Source organism: Scyliorhinus torazame, chromosome 16 (assembly GCF_047496885.1).
Source record: "Scyliorhinus torazame isolate Kashiwa2021f chromosome 16, sScyTor2.1, whole genome shotgun sequence".
Taxonomy (NCBI): Eukaryota; Metazoa; Chordata; class Chondrichthyes; order Carcharhiniformes; family Scyliorhinidae; genus Scyliorhinus; species Scyliorhinus torazame.
In genome coordinates, this window is record NC_092722.1 from 70,081,493 (window position 1) to 70,104,520 (window position 23,028).

Below are 23,028 nucleotides of genomic sequence, written 5' to 3' on the forward strand. Positions count from 1 at the left end.
CTTTTCCTAAACTGCCACCATTCAGATAATAATCTGCCTTCTTGTTTTTGCCACCAAAGTGGATAACCTCACATTTACACATTATATTGCATTAGATAAGTATTTGCCCACTCAGCCAGCCTGTCCAAGTATCCTTGCAACCTCTTTGCATCCTCCTCACAGCACACACTGCCACCCACCTTAGTATCGTCTGTAAATTTGGAGATATTGCATGCAATTCCTTCGTCCAAATCATTAATGTATATTGTGAACAGCTGGGGTCCCAGCACTGAGCCCTGTGGTACCCCACCAGTCACTGCCCTCCGTTCTGAAAAGGACTCTTTTATTCACGGTAGCATTGTGGATAGCACAAATGCTTCACAGCTCCAGGGTCTCAGGTTCGATTCCGGCTTGGGTCACTGTCTGTGTGGAGTCTGCACATCCTCCCCGTGTGTGCGTGGGTTTCCTCCGGGTGCTCCGGTTTCCTCCCACAGTCCAAAGATGTGCGGGTTAGGTGGATTGGCCATGCTAAATTGCCCATAGTGTCCAAAATTGCCCTTAGTGTTGGGTGGGGTTACTGGGTTATGGGGATAGGGTGGAGGTGTAGACCTTGGGTAGGGTTCTCTTTCCAAGAGCTGGTGCAGACTTGATGGGCCGAATGGCCTCCTTCTGCACTGTAAATTCTATGATTCTATGATTCTATGATTCCCACTCTTTGCTTCCTGTCTGCCAACCAGTTCTGTATCCACGTCAATACATTACCCATAATACCATGAGCTTTCATTTTGCTCACTCATCTCTTGTGTGGGACCTTGTTAAAAGCCTTTTGAAAGCCTAGATACACAACATCCACTGGTTCGCCCTTATCCACTCTACTGATCACATCAATTCCAGAAGATTTGGACCGATTCTGCCCCCGCTTTCCAAATACTGTTATTTCATCCTTAATAATTGACTCCAGCATTTCCCCACCACCGATGCCAGGCTAATCAGTCTATAATTCCCCGTTTTCTCTCTCCCTCCAGTTTTAAAAAGTGGGGTTACATTAGTTACCCTCCAATCCATTGGAACTCTTCCAGAGTCTATAGAATGCTGGAAAATGATCAACAAAGCATCCACTATTTCTCGGGCCACTTCCTTAAGTACTCTGGGGTGCAGAGCATCAGGCCCTGGGGATGTATCAGGCTTTAATCCCATCAATTTCCCCAATACAATTTCCTGACTAATACGGATTTCCTTCAGTTCCTCCTTCATGCTCGCATTTCCGGAAGGTTATTTGTGTCTTCCTTGGTGAAGACAGATCCAAAGTATCTGTTCAACTGGTCTGCCATCTCTTTGTTGTCCATTATGAATGCACCTGATTCCAACTGCAAGGGACCTACATTTGTCTTCACCGGTCTTTTTCCCTTCTACAGGGAAAACATGTCTATAGAAGCTTTTGCAGTCAGTTTTCATGTTTTCTGCAAGCTTACTCTCGGATTCTATTCTCCCCTTCCAAATTAAACCCTTTGCCTTCCTCTGCTGAGTCCTCAGGAATGCTGCTTTTTCTGGCCAATTTATATTCCTCCTCTTTGGCTTTAACACCATGTTGCCGATGTCGGCGATTCCCCCCTGCTCAGGCATCTTGGTGGATCGGTCCACATTGAAATGGATGTATTCAACCGACTGGGCATAGAGGACCTCCGTGACGGAATTGATGCAACTGAGATCTGTGAGATCCTGGACAGGTCCCCACTTGGCGCCTAGAAGGACCCCATCGTGTAAACCATGAGCTTTAATTTTGCTCACTCATCTCTTGTGTGGGACCTTGTTTAGGGCGACGGTCACCTTGACAGCCACTGGGAACAGGTGTCCTCCCCATACCCCCATGGTGCCAGGTGTGTCATGATCTGGCAGATATGTTGCACTGTCTCCCTGTTCAGCCGGAGTCTTCGACGGCATGCCCAGCCTGGTAGGTCCTCGAATGACAGGCGCTGCCAGTGCACACGAGGCCTCATGCGGCACCTCCTTTGCACCTCCTCCTCGGCCTGTTGGGCGGCCGGTTTTCCATCCTGGGCAGCTGCCTCCTGTTCCGCTGCTGCAACGTCCTCCTCCTCCTCAAGCCGCTCCAGCTCATACAGCCGCAGGACATCCCCCAGGGCTGTGGCAACCAGCAGCAAGGCCACCATTGCTGGTTGTATTCCAATATCCATTGTCTGCAGGGGGTGAAAGGCTGACATGTTAACATGGTGCATACTCTCATGCCCAACCAGGTCCACCGGGCTACATGGTGCCCCCGGTTGGCACTGCGGGCTCTGCCCCTTCATCTCTGCACCCCTGGCCCAGCCTCTGGCCCTCGTGCCCATCCTTGCTGCCAGGGGTACCATTGGCTGCCGCTGCCTTTGCCAGTGTCCTGGTCCATGGACCCTGCCCGGTGCGCCCGTAGGGGCTACAGTGGGCGTTTCCCTTGAGTGAGCCAGGTGATGCCCCGCCGGCGAGTGGTGGCCGGACGCGTGGTGGGGGGGGGGGGGGTATGGCCGAGAGTGGGAGCATCCATACGCCCGGTGTCACTCTGCAGAACCAGGGGCCAAGATGGATGGTCGGTGGGGTGCGCAGCAGGATTGCTGCCTTCAGGCTGCAGCAATGGCGGTCCGTGACTGGAAACCGCCCCAGTCCTGTGGTGGGTCACCCCGGACAAATGGTCCATTCCCTGGTCACCTTCCCCCCCCCCCCCACCGGCCCTGGCAGGGCACCCCCAGCCAGCCCAGCGAGTTGGGTAGGGTGCTCTTTCCAGGAGCCGGTGCAGACTCAAAGGGCCGAATGGCCTCCTTCTGCACTGTAAATTCAATGATAATCTATGATTAATCTAGGACAAAGGTTCGGCACAACATCGTGGGCCGAAGGGCCTGTTCTGTGCTGTATTTTCTATGTTCTATGTTCTCCCACACCAGCCATGACACCGGTGTCACGATTTTTAAAAGCACAAGTGAACCGCGTCGTCAAGAACTCAGCCCATCGGAGGTGGAGAATCGTGGTGCCCCTGGAGAATACCGGGTCAGGGCCGCTAATGATATGCAAACAGTGTTTACTGTACGTACGTTCCAGACCACATTGATGCCGCTGTTGAGGTAACGGAGAATTGTGATTTGCCGTCAAATCGGTGCCCGCCACAATTTTGGCGTCAGAACCAATTCTTCACCCAATAGCGTTTCCCGATTTTGGTGTGTGTGTGTTTAATTTCTGATATTGTAATTGTTGAAATTGTGTCCAACTTGCCTATTAATGGTGTCAGTTTTATCGTCGGACACCACCGCATTGGGGCTCAGATCAGTGATCCCAGGGCAGATTTCTGGAGAAGGGTGGGGGGGTTTCCCCGAGCCTCCTCAGATGCCAGTTTACAACACAATCAGAAATCACAAGGACAGATTATCCCCGTCTAACTCTCTCTCTGCTCTGTCTCAGACCCACTGGGAGTGTCTCTCTCCCCCTCACTGTGCCGGATTTGATCACCGAATGGAAAGCCAGTATGTTCTGCACCGGACAGGCGGGATTCGGAATATCGGAAACCGTCTCTCTAAACGCCTTTAAACCCTTCTTCGTGGACCTGGTTCTCCCCGACTCCATCGCCAGGACAGAGGAATTCACACTCAAGGCCAAAGTCTTCAACTACCTGAAAAAATGTATCATGGTGAGTGAACCAGCTATTCAACTATGGGGGGAGGCGTGGGAGACTCTACTGTTTCCACTGTGCGTGCATGTGTGAGTGATTGTGTGTATGTTTGTCTGATTATGGATGATTGTGTGAGAGAATAAGATTGTGAGTGTATGCGATTGTGAGAGTGGGTGTGTGTTTTTATTTCTTCATGGAATGTGGACGCCGCTAGCTGGGCCAGCATTTTTGCCCCCACATTGCTGTGGGTCTGGAGTCTATGTCAGACAGACCGGGTAAGGACAGCAGATTTCTTTCTCTAAAGGACATTTGTAAAACAGATGAGTTTTTACAACAATCGACAACCAGTGACAATACCACTATGTCACTGCCTCCCCTGCATGTGTGTGAGTGAGTGCCTGTGGGTGTGTGAGTGAGTGTCTCTCTGTGGGAATGAGTGTGTGTGAGTGTGTGTGTATGAATGAGTATCTGTGTGTGTGTATATGTGTGTGAATGCCTGTGTGTGTGTGTATATGTAATAATAATAATAATCGCTTATTGTCACAAGTAGGCTTCAGTGAAGTTACTTTGAAAAGCCCCTAGTCGCCATATTCCGGCGCCTGTTCGGGGAGGCCGGTATGGGAATTGAACCCGCGCTGCTGGCATTGTTCTGCATTACAAGCTAGCTGTTTAGCCCACTGTGCTAAACCATATGTGTGTGACTGCGTGTGCGTGTGTGTGTGTGAATGCATGTGTGTGTGTGTAGGTGTGTGAATGAGTGTGAGTGAGTGAGTGTGTGTCAGTGTGTTTGGGTCACAGGGCATGGGGGAGATGGGAGAGTTTTGTAATTGACTGGGTTGGATTTGTCCTGTTTTTAGTGGACAGGAAATGAGAATTGAGTGGGGGAAATGGGAGTGTTTTGTTCTGTGTTACTGGCAATTTAACCCTTTGCTGCTCCTTTCTGTCTCTCAGGTGAAGGTCACACTGCTCGAACACCAGGGATTTGACATGGCCTCAGAGAGCAGCATTGAAAACCAAACCTGTGTCTGTTCTATGGAGAGTGTGACTATCAGCTGGCATCTAAACGCCACAGGACTGGGTCAGTCATTAACCCAAGACACAGGCTTCAAACACGGCCAAAGCTGCAGGCAATCAACCCAGGCTCCTCATCCTTGTCCAGCAACCTCTGGGTTAGGGAGGAGGTGAATCAGCCCGGGTTCCTGCGCCTGATCCCTGTCCAGAGAGCCCTGGGTGAGGGAGGAAGTGAATCAGCCCGGGTTCCTGCGCCTGATCCCTGTCCAGCAACCTCTGGGTTAGGGAGGAGGTGAATCAGCCCGGGTTCCTGCGCCTGATCCCTGTCCAGCAACCTCTGGGTTAGGGAGGAAGTGAATCAGCCCGGGTTCCTGCGCCTGATCCCTGTCCAGAGAGCCCTGGGTGAGGGAGGAAGTGAATCATCCCGGGTTCCTGCGCCTGACCCTGTCCAGAGAGCCCTGGGTTAGGGAGGAAGTGAATCAGCCCGGGTTCCTGCACCTGATCCCTGTCCAGAGAGCCCTGGGTGAGGGAGGGGGTGAATCAGCCCGGGTTCCTGCGCCTGACCCCTGTCCAGAGAGCCCTGGGTTAGGGAGGAAGTGAATCAGCCCGGGTTCCTGCGCCTGATCCCTGTCCAGCAACCTCTGGGTTAGGGAGGAGGTGAATCAGCCCGGGTTCCTGCTCCTGATCCCTGTCCAGAGAGCCCTGGGTTAGGGAGGGGGTGAATCAGCCCGGGTTCCTGCGCCTGACCCCTGTCCAGAGAGCCCTGGGTTAGGGAGGAAGTGAATCAGCCCGGGTTCCTGCGCCTGATCCCTGTCCAGCAACCTCTGGGTTAGGGAGGAAGTGAATCAGCCCGGGTTCCTGCTCCTGATCCCTGTCCAGTGACCTCTGGGTTAGGGAGGGGGTGAATCATCCCGGGTTCCTGCTCCTGATCCCTGTCCAGTGACCTCTGGGTTAGGGAGGGGGTGAATCAGCCCGGGTTCCTGCTCCTGATCCCTGTCCAGTGACCCTGGGTTAGGGAGGGGGTGAATCAGCCCGGGTTCCTGCGCCTGATCCCTGTCCAGAGAGCCCTGGGTGAGGGAGGAAGTGAATCAGCCCGGGTTCCTGCTCCTGATCCCTGTCCAGAGAGCCCTGGGTTAGGGAGGAAGTGAATCAGCCCAGGTTCCTGCTCCTGATCCCTGTCCAGTGACCCTGGGTTAGGGAGGGGGTGAATCAGCCCGGGTTCCTGCGCCTGATCCCTGTCCAGCAACCTCTGAGTTAGGGAGGGGGTGAATCAGCCCGGGTTCCTGCTCCTGATCCCTGTCCAGAGAGCCCTGGGTTTGGGAGGAAGTGAATCAGCCCAGGTTCCTGCTCCTGATCCCTGTCCAGTGACCCTGGGTTAGGGAGGGGGTGAATCAGCCCGGGTTCCTGCGCCTGATCCCTGTCCAGCAACCTCTGGGTTAGGGAGGGGGTGAATCAGCCCGGGTTCCTGCTCCTGATCCCTGTCCAGAGAGCCCTGGGTTAGGGAGGAGGTGAATCAGCCCGGGTTCCTGCGCCTGATCCCTGTCCAGAGAGCCCTGGGTTAGGGAGGAAGTGAATCAGCCTAGGTTCCTGCTCCTGATCCCTGTCCAGTGACCCTGGGTGAGGGAGGAAGTGAATCAGCCCGGGTTCCTGCTCCTGATCCCTGTCCAGAGAGCCCTGGGTTAGGGAGGAAGTGAATCAGCCCGGGTTCCTGCTCCTGATCCCTGTCCAGTGACCCTGGGTTAGGGAGGGGGTGAATCAGTCCGGGTTCCTGCTCCTGATCCCTGTCCAGTGACCCTGGGTTAGGGAGGGAGTGAATCAGCCCGGGTTCCTGCTCCTGATACCTGTCCAAAGAGCCCTGGATTAGGGAGGGGGTGAATCAGCCCGGGTTCCTGCGCCAGACCCCTGTCCAGAGAGCCCTGGATTAGGGAGGGGGTGAATCAGCCCGGGTTCCTGTCCCTGATCCCTGTCCAGTGACCCTGGGTTTGGGGAGGAGGGGTGTGAATTAGCCCAGGTTCCTGCTCTTGATCCCTGTCCTCTGACCCCTGGGTTAGGGAGGGGGTGGTGTTATATTCCTTGCCTTTTCCTCCAAGATGGCCAGATATGCAGTGTTGACAAACAATATACAAATAAGAAGTTTGAATCAAAACTAATGTATTTTACACTACTAACTTTGATTAGGTTTGTTTGTACACTTTACTGAGTAACAGATACTAAACTAATAATACTGAATCTGTAGTACAGTAATCAATATTCTATCGAACTAATAAACTACACTATGACTTGACCTCGTGCTATATCTCTATAACCAATTCTCACTCTGTTCTCCTAAGCTTCTCATCATGGGCGTCATTCTCCGCCGGCGGGAGTCTCCGTTTTGCCTGCGCCCGGGGGTTTCCCGACGGCGTGGGGCTGCCCCACAATGGGAAACCCCATTGACCGGCCGGTGTTACGGAGACTCCCGCCGGCCGGTCGGGGCAGAAATGTGGCGGGGCGGGTAGGAGAATTTCGCCCCATGTTTTCTTCAGCTTCTCCCAAAATTCTTAGAGATGCTGTCTTATATACAATGAATTAGTAACGCCATCTAGTGTTTGATTTACACATAGTTTCAGATGTTAACCCTTTACTACACTGGCACTATGCATATCATTATATCCTTTTTTTTAGACGTGACTAAAATAAAAAAATGTATAACATTGTTACAGAATACATGATATGTATATTAAATTAACAAGTGACTCAGAAAAGGTTAATCAAACAGTTCATTTGTGATTCTTCACAAGTGAAGTCTGTCTGGTTTCCTTCTTATTCTGGATGATCTTCTCAATCCAGTAGGTGGAGTGTCAGAAGTCTTGAACGTCTTCTGGAAGTCTTCTGGTATCTTGGAAGATGTTAATGTAGTACAAAATAAACTTTCATTCATTTGGAGATCAGGAAATAATGTACTGGAAGATTGAATTTTCAGAAGTGTTCTTCGATTTCTTTTAACAATCGAATCATCATTCGTTTGAATGATGTATACTCGAGGTGCTGCTTGACAAATTTTCTTAGCAATAGCATACCATCTTCCAACGGGAATACGAATCCTCACTTGATCACCTGGATTCAGTGGTTCAAGTGGTGTGGCATGTTGATTGAAGTATTTCTCCTGAATTCTTTGTTGATGTTGCATTTTCTTGGTGACTGGCTGAAGATCTGGACCAGGAGGTCTAATGCATGGAAGAGTTTTGCATAATGTTCTGTTCATCAGTAGTTGAGCAGGAGATAAACCAGTTGCAAGAGGAGTAGCTCTGTAATTTAGTAAAGCTAGGTTCAGGTCAGAATCAGAAACAAGAGATTTTTTGAAAAGTTGTTTCATGATGTGAACCCCTTTTTTAACTTTTCCATTCGATTGTGGATAGAGAGGACTTGAAGTTATGTGAGCAAAATGATATACTTCAGCAAATTCTGTCCATTCCCAACAATCAAAACAAGGTCCGTTATCAGTCGTGACTTTGCACGGTATCCCAAATCTAGCAAAAGTTTCATTTGTAGCCTTGATCACGCATTTAGCGGTTAAGTCAGACAGTTTGGTGACTTCAGGATAGTTTGAGAAATAATCAACAATTAGAATATAATCACAACCATAAAAGTGAAATAAGTCGGTTCCACCTTTGATCATGGAGTCTTTTCAAGATCATGCGGTAAAAGTGTTTCTTTGCGACCTCCGGTGGCGTTCGCGAATGGAGCAGCTGCAGGGGGTCATCGATGGGGTGCATGTCGCCTTACGGGCACCGGCGGAAAACAAGCCGATGTTCACGAACAGGAAGGGGTACCACTCCATGAACGTACAGGTGGTCTGTGACCACCAGATGAAGATCCTACATGTCTACGCCTGGTACCCGGGCAGTGTGCATGACTCGTTTATCTTGGCGCAATCATTCATACCCCGCATGTTCGAGGGACCCACCCCCCCCCCGGCTGCGGGGCTGGTTGCTGGGCGACAGGGGTTACCCATTGTGGCCGTGGCAGTTGACACCTATAAGGAAGCCACAGACTGGTGCGGAGAACTGCTACAATGAGGCCCATTGTGCGACCAGGGGTGTGGTCGAGAGGTGCTTCGGGGTGCTGAAGATGCGCTTCAGGTGCCTGGACCGCTCTGGAGGGGCCCTCCAGTACGAGGCCAGGTGGTCGGCCACATCGTTGTGGTCTGCCACGTCCTCCACAATATAGCCCAGCAGAGGGACGATGTGCTGGAGGAGGATGAGGAGCCAGGGCAGACCTCGGCATACGAGGAGGCGGAGGTGGGGGAGAGGGACAATGGGCGGGAGTTGGGGGCTGGACATGCACAGGAGGCTGCACTACACCATAGGCAGGGCCAGCGAGCACGTGATGGGCTGCATGTGGAGTGAGGCAAGGAAGATGGCGGCGCCCACAGGCTGCACGTGGTGTGAGGCAAGCAAGATGGCGGCGCCCACAGGCTGCACGTGGTGTGAGGCAAGCAAGATGGCGGCGCCCACAGGCTGCACGTGGTGTGAGGCGAGGAAGATGGCGGCTCTCATGGCCGCACGTGTCCTGAGGCAAGCAAGATGGCGGCGCCCACAGGCTGCACGTGGTGTGAGGCAAGCAAGATGGCGGCGCCCACAGGCTGCACGTGGTGTGAGGCGAGGAAGATGGTGGCACCCACGGGCTGCACGTGGGTTGCGGGGGCGAAAATGGTGGCGCCCACAGGTCGCATGTGGGGGGTGCTGGAACAATGGGCCTGGTTACAGCGGCAATCGAGCGGGCCTGGCACACAGCAGCAATATGTCCTTTCTTCCCGCAGGCCTTGCAGAGACGGCGTCAACACTCTGCTGCTGGAATGGAGAATCCTGCCCTCTATGTCACTTACTCTCTCTATTCTCTCACACTCTCTCTCTCTTTCTCACTCTCTGAGGGCTGGATTCTCCCAAAATGAGACTATGGGCTGGATGTTCAGATAATGGGGCTCCGTGTTGATGCCCTTGTATAGACCGTAGAGTTTTACGACGGGGTCAATGGGCTCCCAGGTCCACCGATTCAACAGCCCGCAAGGGGCCAGCACGGGTGCCGCGGGAAGCGCCTGAGGGTGCGGCCGCCGATACGTGCTGCGGCGCCTTGAAGCCAGATCCGCCCCAAACACTTCCGTTGCATGGAAGATGGCCGCCCGCAGCATCGAGATTTCGAGAGGGAGAATTGAACACTCCTGGACGCCGTGGAGCAGAGGAGGAGTGTCCTGTACCCCGCACCCGGCAACAGGGTAGCAGCCGCCACCATCCGGCATTCGTGGGTGGAGGTGGGCGATGCCGTCAGTGCCGTCGGGATGGTTATCAGGACAGGTGAGCAGTGCCGCAAGAAGCTGCACGACCGACTGATGGCAGCCAGGGTGAGTACCCATCACACTGACCGTGGCACGAACCCCTCTACCCAACACATGTGAGCCCCCCCCCCCCCCCACCACTCCCCAGTGGAACAGTGCCACCCCTGCCCTGACCCACATGGTTGCACCCACCAATGGCAGCCACAGTTACCTCGTGCCCTGTGCACCAATGCCATCACGGACCCAACCGCTGGGCAGCATGCGTCGGACCGTCTAATACTGTTGATGTTTGTGTGCCTCCCCCACCTAGGATAAGAACACCCATAACCACAGGGGATGGGAGAAGACTGGGGGGAGAGGGGGGAGCACCTGAATGCGTCCCTTCACCCTGACCAGGCAGAGGGCACTTGACCTCGCTGGCAGACCCGAGGATCGGGAGGTTGCCGATGCCGAGGTTGGTGGCGTGCCACCAAGTGAGACACGTCCCAGCCTGGCCGTGGCCCCTCACAACACATTTGTGCCAAACCCCACCCCCCCTCACCACAACCCCTCCCACACCACCCCCCCTCACCACAACCCCCCTCACCACAACCCCCCACCCCACCCACCGTCACCACAACTCGTCTCAACCCCCCCACCCCACCCCTCCTCACCCCAAACCCCCTCACCACAACCCCCCTCACCACAACACTCCCCGCCCCCTCACCAAAACTTCCCCTCACCCCGCCCACCATCACCCCGCCCCCCCTCACCACAACCCCCTCACCCAACCCCCCACCCCACCTCCCTCACCACAACCCCCCTCACCACAACTCCCTCACCCCACCCCCCTCACCCAACCCCCCACCCCACCCCCCTCACCCCACCCCCCTCACCACAACCCCCCCTCACCACAACCCCCCCTCACCACAACCCCCCTGACCCCCCGTCCGTCGGTCTAACCATACATGCTGTCTTGTGTCTTACTTGACCAGCCGGCGATGTTCCGGGCCCACCCAGTGCCCCCCGAGCACTGATGGGGAGGCCGGCCACCTCAACAGCCCTGCGCCCGTACACAGGACACATCTACACAGGACACATCTACACAGGTCACATCGGCACAGGACACATCTACACAGGACACATCTACACAGGACACATCTACACAGGACACATCTACACAGGACACATCTACACAGGACACATCTACACAGGGGACAGAAACAGAGGGCACAGAAACAGAGGGGATGGACACACAGCACACACCGACACAGGGGACAGACACACAGAGGATGGCAACACAGCACACACCGACACAGGGGACGCCAGACTTCGGGACATTGCGTTAGACTCTCCAGCACTGCTATCACACACATACTCCACCATCTCAGAGACTATCACCTCGATTGGGATCATCCGTGACGAGGCTTCTGGGACAATTACTAGTGCGCACCACACAGCCGCTCCGGTTCAGCAGGTGGACGTAGGAGCAGCCGAGGGGCCGGACGCTCGGAGGGGAGCCCGGCCCCAGCAACCAGCGGCCGCCCAGACCGGTCCCGGGTTCCTGGAATCTCTACTCCCCCCCCCCAAAGATGCGATGTAGTCAGCGACTCAGGGACCAGAGAAGGGGACGACGGCCGGCTTGCAGCACCTGCAGTTGCAGGTGGAGGAGCCCAACCGCGAGCAGGAGCAGGACATGCGTACCACCCAGGCCGAAACCGCACGGGTGGAGTCCGCGGTGGAGGCAATGGGGGCGACGGTATTGGACATGGGTCATGTTATGTAAGGCTTGTGCTTTCTGTGCAGGCGGGGGCTGTGGCCCAGGACATGGCGGCCCTCCCACAGGCAGCCATGTGCCAGAGCCAGCTGCAGATTGCGGCGGCGCTCCTCACTGTGGCCCAGTCCCAGCAGGCCATGGCCCAGTCTCAGTAGGCCATGGCCCAGTCTCAGTAGGCCATGGCCCAGTCTCAGTAGGCCATGGCCAAGTCCCAGCAGGCCATGGCTGAGAGCATCCACGCCGTTGCCCAGGTGCTGGTCAGCATCACACAGACCCAGAGGGAGGTGGCACAGTCACAGTGCAAGGTGTCACGTTCCCAGTCAGGGATGGCCCACTCCCTGGGCTCCATAGCGGCTGACGTCCAGACCCTTGTCCATGCCACGGCGGGACTCCAGGACTGGCAGCGCCAGATGTCGGGGGTGCCTCCGGGGAGGGATCTGCTTGCATCCCATGGGGAAGCTTGGGGGCCACTGGGCACCCCGAGGGAGGAGGAGGTGCTGCCCCCACCGTCCCTGGTGCATCTGGTAGGCAGCGGGCAGAGCAGCGCAGCAGCACGCCCGAGCAGAGGCCGGCCACATTCAGGCCGCCCCAGGAAACATGTGCCAACAGGACCCTTGTCGCAGGGCAGGAGTCTCAGCCGTCCAACTCCACTCCTGCTGAGCCGTCGGGGGAACCACTTAGTCGTAGTGATAGGGCCTGTAAGGCCAGAAGGTTAGACACTGTAAGCTGGCTCGGGTACAAGGTGCAGTTACGCTATAGGGGCTCGGGCACATGTATATAACTGTGCAAATTACACACTTTTTATCACTGATGGAAGCTGTCTCTGTGCTCTGCCCGATGTGTGCGGGGGTGGGGGGGAGGTTAGTGCCGCTGTGGCTGAGGGGGTGATGGAACATTGAGCACCAGTGGGTGTGCCGTGCAGCCCCAGTAACCCCCCTCCGCCGGCCCGGACATCCACACCACCCCGCCCCCGGCTGAAAGGTGTTGGGTCTTTGTGTGTGCGTGAGTCAGACATTGTCTAACGAATTGGTGCTCAGAGCTCATCGCAGAGCGGGCTGTCATCATCCTCCATGCCATGGACCAGACATGTCACTGGCAAACATGTGTCCCCAGCTCGATGTGCCGCAGGTGGATGTGTAATGAACGGGTGGTGTGCATGCGGGTGTTGCGGTGGTGGGGGAGGTGAGTGTGGTCGGTGTTGAGGTGGTGCCGTGTTGTAGTGTCCGTGCCCCTTCGCATCAGAGACCCCGCCCCCCCTATTTGGTGTAACGTGCGGCTATTAAACCGTCCCGTGCTCGCTGGCCCTGCTGGTGTGGTCGTACCACCTCCCGCCCCCATGTCCCGCCTCTCCCCCTCCTCCTCGTCGAGAGAAGCCTGCCCCTCCTCCTGATCCTCCTCCTCCCCCTCCTCTACCTCCAGCACATCGCCGCTCTGCTGGGCTATATTGTGCAGGACGCAGCAGACCACAATGATGCGGCCGACACTCCTTGAGTTGTACTGGAGGGCCCCTCCAGAACGGTCCAGGCACCTGAAGCGCATCTTCAGGACCCCAAAGCACCTCTCTACCACACCCCTGCTCGCACATTGGACCCCATTGTAGCGGGTCTCCGCGTCGGTCTGTGGCCTCCGTATAGGTGTCATCAGCCAATGCAGCAACGGGTAACCCCTGTCGCCCAGCAACCAGCCCCATAACCGGAGAGGGTGTCCCTCGAACATGTTGGGGATCACAGATTGTGCCATCATGAAGGAGTCATGCACACTGCCCGGGTACCGGACACAGACGCGCAGTATCTTCATCTGGTGGTCACAGACCACCTGCACATTCATGGAGTAGGACCCCTTCCTGTTCATGAACACCGCCCTGTTATCCGCGGGTGGCCACAGGGCGACGTGCACCCCATTGATCGCCTCCTGTATCGTGGGTATCCTGGCCACAGCAGCGAACCCCGCTGCCCGGGCAACCTGGTGGGCGCGGTCCACGGGGAACTGGATGTACCGGTCCGCAATGGCACACAGGGCGTCAGTCACGGCGCGGATGCACCTGTGTACCGACACCTGTGAGATGCCGGACGGGTCCCCACTCCCGTCGTGTAGACGTTTAGGGCGACCGTAACCTTGATGGCCACCGGGAGGGGGTGTCCTTCCCCAGTCCCACGCGGTGCCAGGTGTTCCATCATGTGGTATATGTGGGCCACGGTTTCCCGGCTCATCCTCAGTCTCCTCCTGCACGCCCTGTGCAGGAGGTCCTGGAACGACATGCGGCGCCGGCACACACGCCTCCGTGGCATCACCTCCTCCTCCTTCTCCTCCTCCTTCTCATCGTCATCCGCGGGCACCCCTCCTCCTCCTCCTCCTCGGCCTGTCGGGCAGGCGGACGTGCAGCCTGAGCGGCTTGCACATGCCCCTCTGCGACCCACTCCCCTGTTGTGGCCTCCGCCTCTTCTCTGAGCTGCCTCCACTGACGCTCCCACAGGGCGTCATGCAGGGCAGCGGCCCCCGCCACAGTGGCCAACATCGCTGGGTGGTGTCCAAACATTATGATCTGCAGGGGGGTGAGAAGAAACGGAGTGTTATCATGGCGCATACAGCCGTCCACAAACAGGTGCCATGGACTACATGGTCGCCCCGGTTGGCACCGTGCGTCCCAGTCACGCATGCCCCCCCACCGTCGCCCTGTCGGTGCCTTTGCACCTGTCGTCTGTCCCTCCCACCAGGGCCATCGTTCCATGGCACCGCCCTCACCAGGGGCTGCCGTGGGTGTGGCCCTGCATCTCCAGCCCCAGTGGGTGCCGCTGGCTGGGTGGGGTGGCCGTTATGGGACCTGGCAAACACCCAAATGGCCATGATGCCTGCGATGGGCCTGTGCCCAGTGTGGCTGCCCATTGACCATCGTAATGGCGGCCGTTGCGAGAGCATCGCACTGTCATGACAGGTGGTTCCCGGATGCTCAGCCTGTCTCCCTGAAGGGCCCCCCGGGTCTCGAATCCCCACGCCCCCGACCAGGGTCCGCAGCTGCAACGCCAGAATCCTGACCAGCAATAGGGGGCTAGTTCCACGCCGTCGGGAACTCGGCCGGTCGGGAGCGGTGGATTGCTGGGGGGCCTCTGGCAATGGCCCCCGACGGCGCCGCGTATTTCGCGGTCACACCGATTTTCCGGTCCCGGAGAATCGGCGAACCAGCGGCGGGCTCGATCACGGCGTGAAAGTGGATTCTCCACCCCTGCGTCGGCAGCGATTATGCCGCGGGGCTGCAGAGAATCCAGCCGTCCGTCTTTCTCTATCTGTCTCTCTCTTTCACTCTCTCTGTCATTTATTCTCTCTCTTACTTTCATTCTCTGGGCAGCACGGCTGCACAGCGGTTAGCACAGTTGCTTCACAGCTCCAGGGTCCCAGGTTCGATTCCCGGCTTGGGTCACTCTCTGTGCGGAGTCTGCACGTTCTCCCCGTGTGTGCGTGGGTTTCCTCCGGGTGCTCCGGTTTCCTCCCATATCCAAAGATGTGCAGGTTAGGTGGATTGGCCATGATAAATTGCCCTTAGTGCCCAAAAAGGTTGGGTGGGGTTATTGGGTTACGGGGATAGAGTGGAGACGTGGGCTTGGGTGCTCTTTCCAAGAGCCGGTGCAGGCTCGATGGGCCAAATGGCCTCCTTCTGCACTGTAAATCCTTTGATTCTATGGTCTGTCTCTCTCTTTCACTCTCTATCTCTTGTTTACTCACTCTCTCTGTCTCTTTCTCACACATTCCCTCTCTCACTCTCTGTGATCCAGGTAAACAAAATTTAACAGTCAAAGCAGAATCCATTCCTTCAGATGCTCTGTGTGGGAATGAGGTGGTGATTGTACCGGAGAAAGGAGCCATCGATATCATCCGCAAACCGCTCCTGATCAAGGTCAGTGTCAACCTTTCAATCCAGGACTGGTCCATCTCCATATTCTCCTTTGCTCTCTCTCATGCTCGGTCTCTGTCTCCCACTCTCTCTCACACCCTCAATAATCTCTCCATCTCTGTCCCTGTTCCTCTCTCCGCCGATCTCTTTCACTCTCTCACACTCTCATTATTCTCTCTCTGTCTCTGTGTCCATTCCTCTCTCAATTTCCGTCGATCTCTCTCTCTCTCACACACTCTCTCTCTTTATCTGTTCCTCTCTCTGTCTCCGTCGATCTCTCTCACTCCCACTCACACTCTCACTACTCTCTCTCTCTGTGCCTCTGTGTCCATTCCTCTCTCTGACTCCCATCGATCTCTCTCTCTCACTCTCTCTCTCACTCTCGTTATTCTATGTCTCTGTTTTTGTTTCCACCACTCTCACACTCTCTATTCTCTCTCTGTCTCTCTCTCTCTGTCCCCCCCTCTGTCTTCGGCAATCTCTCTCACTCCCTCTCACTATTCTCTCACTCTCTGTGTCTCTGTATCCATTCCTCTCTTTATCACCGGTGATCTCTCTCACACTCTCACTGCTCTCTCTCTGTCTCTGTCGATCTCACTCACTCTCTCACACAATCTCTATTCTCACTCTGTCTGTTTCTCTCTCTGTTTCTGTTGATCTCTCTCACTCCCCTCACACTCTCATTATTCTCTCTGTCTCTGTCTATTCCTCTCCGTCTCCATCGATCTCTATAACGCTCTCTCAGACTCTCACTATTCTCTCTCTCTCCCCGTCAAACATTCACATTGTGGTAAACTACTGTTGCACCTCTATTAGCTGATGTATGGTAGGTACGTTGTTAGTCCCTGCCTGCTGGCTATGCCCAGTAGGCGGAGTATAAATATGTGTGTCCTCCATGCTGCAGCCATTTCGCCAGCTGCTGTGGGAGGCCACACACCTTAGAGCAATAAAGCCTCAGTTGTACCCAACTCAAGTCTTTGTGCAATTGATCGTGCATCAATTTATTGCTCTAAGATTTTCAGAAGATGGACCTCCATATCAAACCGGATCGTCTGCAGCTGGATCCACATTCAAGCGACATCAAAAAGGACTTTCAACACTGGCTAGCTTGTTTCGAGGCGTACATCAGTTCAGCGCCCAGCCCTGTCTCGGAGGCTAAGAAGATACAGATCCTGTACTCGAGGTTGAGCTCCAGCGTCTTTCCGCTAATCCAGGACGCCCCGAACTACGCCGAAGCCATGACGCTTCTCAAAATGAATTACGCTCAGAAGACGAACACGCTCTTCGCCAGGCACGTACTCGCCACTCGCTCTCAACTCCCTGGTGAGTCCATAGAAGACTTCTGGCAGGCCCTAATCCCACTCGTCCGGGACTGTGACTGTGAGGCCGTAACGGCCACTGAACATTCAAACTTCCTTATGCGGGACGCGTTTGTCACGGGGATTGGGTCGGACTTCATACGCCAGCGACTGTTAGAAGGGGCCACGCTCGACCTAGCAGAGACAAAGAAACTAGTGCTTTCTATGACGGTCGCCTCGTGCAACGTTCAGGCCTACACCCCCAGCCGCGCGGCCCACCCCTCCTACGCATCGTGGAACCCACAGACGGCCTCCCCAGCGGGGGCCTTACCCACCCAATATGCCTGCACCACGCACCAGCCAGCGAACCACCGGGGGTCCCTGATGTTACTTTTGCGGCCAGCAGAAACACCCATGCCAACGATGCCCTGCCCGCGCTGCCCTTTGTAAGGCTTGCGGCAAGAAGGGGCACTTCACCACGGTGTGCCAGGCCTGTGCATTCGCCGCTACCGCACCCACCCCCCTCGTTTACGGACAATGGGCACAGCCACCTTCACCTCCCCTGAGGTGGAGGAGCGAGCTCTCCACCTACAATTACGAGATTTTGTATCGCCCCGGCAAGCTCAATGAGCCCCCAGACGACCTATCCTGAGGTACATGTGCCAGCGCACAAGTAGACCGACACCGGACCCTGCAAGACAGCCTTTGTCACCCGGAAGTCACACGGTTGTACCATTTCATAAAGGCTCGCAATCTGCCCTACTCCGTCGAGGAAGTACGGACAATCACCAGGGACTGCCAGGTCTGTGTGGAGTGCAAGCCGCACTTCTACCGACCGGACCGTGCGCGTCTGGTGAAGGCCTCCCGCCTCTTTGAGCCCCTCAGCGTGGATATCAAAGGGCCCCTCCCCTCCACCGACCGTAACACGTATTTTCTCAGTCTGGTCGATGAGTACTCCAGATTCCCCTTCGCCATCCCATGCCCTGATATGACGTCTGCCACCGTCATCAAAGCCCTCAACACAATCTTCACTCTGTTCGGTTTCCCCGCCTACATCCACAGTGACAGAGGATCCTCCTTCATGAGTGATAAGCTGCGTCAGTTCCTGCTCAGCAGGGGTATCGCCTCCAGCAGAATGACAAGCTACAACCCTCGGGGAAACGGACAGGCAGAGAGAAAGAATGGGACGGTGTGGAGGGCCGTCAAACCGGCCCTACGATCCAGGACCCTCCCGGCCTCCCGCTGGCAGGTGGTCCTCCCTGGTGCACTACACTCCATTCGGTCACTACTGGTCACATCCACTAACAACACACCCCATGAACGTCTTTTTGCCTTCCCCAGGAAGTCCACATCCGGGGTGTCGCTCCCGACTTGGCTCGCAGGTCCGGACCCGTCCTACTCCGTAGGCATGTCCGACTCCGCAAGGCGGACCCGTTGGTGGAAAGGATGCAATTGCTCCATGCTAACCCCCATATGCCTACGTGGCGTACCCCAACGGCCGCCAGGATACTGTCTCCCTCAGGGACCTGGCACCAGCAGGTTCCACACACACACACACACACCCCCGGCCCGGCACCACCCTCCCCTCCCCCGGCGCTCCCAACAGCAACCCCCCCCCCGGTTCCATCTGTCCTCCCCCTGCCCACGCCCGAGGATGAAGAGGATTTCAGCACGCTCCCGGAGGCACCGGACATCAGACCAGCATCGGCATCGCCGTCACCACTACGTCACTCCCAGCGGCACATCAAGGCCCCGGACCTGTTAAACATCTAACTGGTCCACTGGACTTCAGAAGACATTTATTTTTCTCTATCAAATATTGTAAATGTAAATGTAAAAAAAAGAAAACCATTTGTTGTGTATAGTTCTCCACCACCCCGCCGGACTCAATCTTAACAGGGGGTGAATGTGGTAAACCACTGTTGCACCTCTATTAGGTGATGTATGGTAGGACCACAGGTACGTTGGTAGTCCCTGCCTGCTGGCTCTGCCCAGTAGGCGGAGTATAAATATGTGTGTCCTCCATGCTGCAGCCATTTTGCCAACTGCTGTGGGAGGCACACATCTTAGAGCAATAAAGCCTCAGTTGTACCCAACTCAAGCCTTTGTGCAATTGATCGTGCATCACTCACTCTCTCTCACACTCTCAGTATTTTACCTCCCTCTCTCTCTCTGTCTGTTCCTCTCTACCACGATTGATCTCTCGCTCTCTCACACTCTCACTAATCTCTCTATCTCAACCCCTCTCTGTCTCTGTCGATCTATCTCACTCTCTCACCATTCTCCCTCTCTTTCTCTGTGTTCTTTTCTGGCCTCTATTGAGCTCTCTCACTCCCTCTCACACTCTCATGATTCTCTCCCTATCTCTGTCTATTCCTCTCTCTGTATTTTTGATCTCTCTCTCTTGCTCTCTCACACTCTCACTATTCTATGTCTCTGTGTCTGTTCCTCTCTCTGTTTCTGTCTCCGTCACACTCTGTCTTACTCTCTCTTTTCTCTCTCTGTCTCTGTGGCTGTTCCTCTCTCAACCCTCAGGTTGGGATTTTGAGATTGAGATTGTGATTGCGGTTTGGGATTGAGATTGTGGCTGGGCTTTGGGATTGAGATTGTGGTTTGGGTTTGGGACTGAGATTGTGGTTGGAGTTTGGGATTGAGATTGTGGTTGGGGTTTGGGATTGAGATTGTGGTTTGGGTTTGGGACTGAGATTGTGGTTGGAGTTTGGGATTAAGATTGTGGTTGGGATTTGGGTTTGAGATTGTGGCTTGGGTTTGGTATTCAGATTGTGGTTGGGGTTTGGGATTGAGATTGTGGTTTGGGATTGAGATTGTGGCTGGGCTTTGGGATTGAGATTGTGGTTTGGGTTTGGGACTGAGATTGTGGTTGGAGTTTGGGATTGAGATTGTGGTTGGGGTTTGGGATTGAGATTGTGGTTGGGGTTTGGGATTGAGATTGTGGTTGCGGTTTTGGGATTGAGATTGTGGTTAGAGTTTGGGATTGAGATTGTGGCTGGGGTTTGGGATTGAGATCGTGGTTGGGGTTTGGGATTGAGATTGTGTTTGGGGTATTGGATTGAGATTGTGGTTGGATTTTGGATTGAGATTGGGTTGGGTTTTACATTGGAATTGTGGTTGGGTTTTGGATTGAGACTGTGGTGAGGGTTTGGGATTGAGATTGTGGTTGGGTTTAGGGATTGAGGTTGTTGTTGGTGTTTGGGATTGAGATTTTGGTTGGGGTTTGAGATTGAGATTGTGTTTGTGTTTGGGATGGAGATTGTGGTTCGGGTTTGGGATTGAGATTGTGGTTGGTGTTTGGGATTGAGATTGTGGTTGGGGTTTGGGATTGAGATTTTGTTTGGGGTTTGGAAATGAGATTGTCGTTAGGGTTTGGGATTGAGATTCTTGTTGGGGTTTGGGATTGAGATTGTGGTTGGGGTGTGGGATTGAAATTGTGGTTGGGATTTGGGATTGAGATTTTGTTTGGGGTTTGGAATTGAGATTGTGGTTGGGGTTCGGGATTGAGATATTGTTCAGGTTTGGGATTGAGTTTGGGTTTGGGGATTGAGATTGTCGTTGGGGTTGCGGATGGAGATTGTGGTTCGGGTTTCGGGTGGAGATTGTGGTTTGGGTTTGGGATTGAGATTATGGTTGTTGTCTGGGAGTGAGATTGTGGCTGGGGCTTGGGATTCAGATTGTGGCTGGGGTTTGGGATTCAGATTGTGATTGTGATTTGGAATAGAGATTGTGGCTGGGATTTGGGATTGAGATTGTGGTTGGGGTTTGGGATTGAGATTGTGGTTAGAGTTTAGGATTGAGATTGTGCCTAGGGTTTGGGATTGAGATTGTGGTTGGGGTTTGGGATTGAGATTGTGGTTTGGGTTTTGGACTGAGATTGTGGTTGGAGTTTGGGATTAAGATTGTGGTTGGGATTTTGGTTTGAGATTGTGGCTTGGGTTTGGTATTGAGATTGTGGTTGGGGTTTGGGATTGAGATTGTGGTTTGGGATTGAGATTATGGCTGGTTATGGGATTGAGATTGTGGTTGGGTTTTGCATTGAGGTTGTGGTTGGGGTTTGGGATTGAGATTGTAGTTGGGATTTGGATTGAGATTGTAGTTGCAGTTTTGGGAGTGAGATTGTGGTTGGGGTTTGGGATTGAGATTGTGGTTGTGGTTTGGGATTGAGATTGTGGTTAGAGTTTGGGATTGAGAATGTGGCTGGGGTTTGGGATTGAGATCGTGGTTGGGGTTTGGGATTGAGATTGTGTTTGGAGTTTGGGATTGAGATTGAGGTTGGGATTTGGGTTTGAGATTGTGGCTTGGGTTTGGTATTGAGGTTGTGGTTGGGTTTGGGATTGAGATTGTGGTTGTGGTTTGGGATTGAGATTGTGGTTGGGGTTGGGATTGAGATTGTGGTTGGGGTTTGGGATTGAGATTGTGGTTGCGGTTTTGGGATTGAGATTGTGGTTAGAGTTTGGGATTGAGATTGTGGCTGGGGTTTGGGATTGAGATCGTGGTTGGGGTTTGGGATTGAGATTGTGTTTGGGGTATTGGATTGAGATTGTGGTTGGATTTTGGATTGAGATTGGGTTGGGTTTTACATTGGAATTGTGGTTGGGTTTTGGATTGAGACTGTGGTGAGGGTTTGGGATTGAGATTGTGGTTGGGTTTAGGGATTGAGGTTGTTGTTGGTGTTTGGGATTGAGATTTTGGTTGGGGTTTGAGATTGAGATTGTGTTTGTGTTTGGAATGGAGATTGTGGTTCGGGTTTGGGATTGAGATTGTGGTTGGTGTTTGGGATTGAGATTGTGGTTGGGGTTTGGGATTGAGATTTTGTTTGGGGTTTGGAAATGAGATTGTCGTTAGGGTTTGGGATTGAGATTCCTGTTGGGGTTTGGGATTGAGATTGTGGTTGGGTTGTGGGATTGAAATTGTGGTTGGGATTTGGGATTGAGATTTTGTTTGGGGTTTGGAATTGAGATTGTGGTTGGGGTTCGGGATTGAGATATTGTTCAGGTTTGGGATTGAGTTTGGGTTTGGGGATTGAGATTGTCGTTGGGGTTGCGGATGGAGATTGTGGTTCGGGTTTCGGATGGAGATTGTGGTTTGGGTTTGGGATTGAGATTATGGTTGTTGTCTGGGAGTGAGATTGTGGCTGGGGCTTGGGATTCAGATTGTGGCTGGGGTTTGGGATTCAGATTGTGATTGTGATTTGGAATAGAGATTGTGGCTGGGATTTGGGATTGAGATTGTGGTTGGGGTTTGGGATTGAGATTGTGGTTAGAGTTTAGGATTGAGATTGTGCCTGGAGTTTGGGATTGAGATTGTGTTTGCGGTTTTGGGATTGAGATTGTGATTGGGTTTTGGATTGAGATTGTGGTTGGGTTTTACATTGGAATTGTGGTTGGGTTTTGGATTGAGACTGTGGTGAGGGTTTGGGATTGAGATTGTGGTTGGGTTCAGGGATTGAGATTGTGGTTGGTGTTTGGGATTGAGATTTTGGTTGAGGTTTGTGATTGACATTGTGGTTGGGGTTTGCATTGAGATTGTGGTTGGGTTTTGGATTGAGATTGTGGTTGAGTTTTGGATTGAGATTGTGTTTGTGTTTGGGATGGAGATTTTGGTTGGGGTTTGAGATTGGGATTGTGGATGGGGTTTGGGATTGAGATTGTGGTTGGGATTTAGGATTTAGATTGTGGTTGGGGTTTGGGATTGAGATTGTGGTTGGGGTTTTGAGATTCAGATTGTGGTTGGGGTGTGGGATTGACTTTGCGGTTGGGGTTTGGATTGAGATTGTGGTTGGGTTTTGCATTGAGATTGTGGTTGGATTTTTGATTGAGATTTTGGTTGGGGTTTGGGATTGAGATTGTGGTTGGGGTTTGGGGTTGACATTGTGGTTGGGGTTTGGATTGAGATTGTGGTTGGGTTTTGCATTGAGATTGTGATTGGGTTTTGGAATTAGATTGTGTTTGTGTTTGGGATGGAGATTTTGGTTGGGGTTTGAGATTGAGATTGTGTTTGTGTTTGGGATGGAGATTGTGGTTCGGGTTTGGGATTGAGATTGTGGTTGGGGTTTGGGATTGAGATGTTGTTTGCGGTTTGGAATTGAGATTGTGGTTAGGGTTTGGGATTGAAATTCTT

General features: G+C 53.8%; 1 protein-coding gene across 1 annotated transcript in view; it reads left to right on the forward strand.

Annotated features, from left to right (window-relative positions):
- LOC140392867 (alpha-2-macroglobulin-like) overlaps window positions 1-23,028 on the forward strand; it is a 525,178-nt gene that overhangs the window by 387,650 nt on the left and 114,500 nt on the right. The window contains exons 19-21 of the mRNA XM_072478610.1: window positions 3,421-3,646; window positions 4,580-4,706; window positions 15,477-15,598. Coding sequence (XP_072334711.1) covers window positions 3,421-3,646; window positions 4,580-4,706; window positions 15,477-15,598 — 475 coding nt within the window. The remainder of the gene's footprint in view (window positions 1-3,420; window positions 3,647-4,579; window positions 4,707-15,476; window positions 15,599-23,028) is intronic.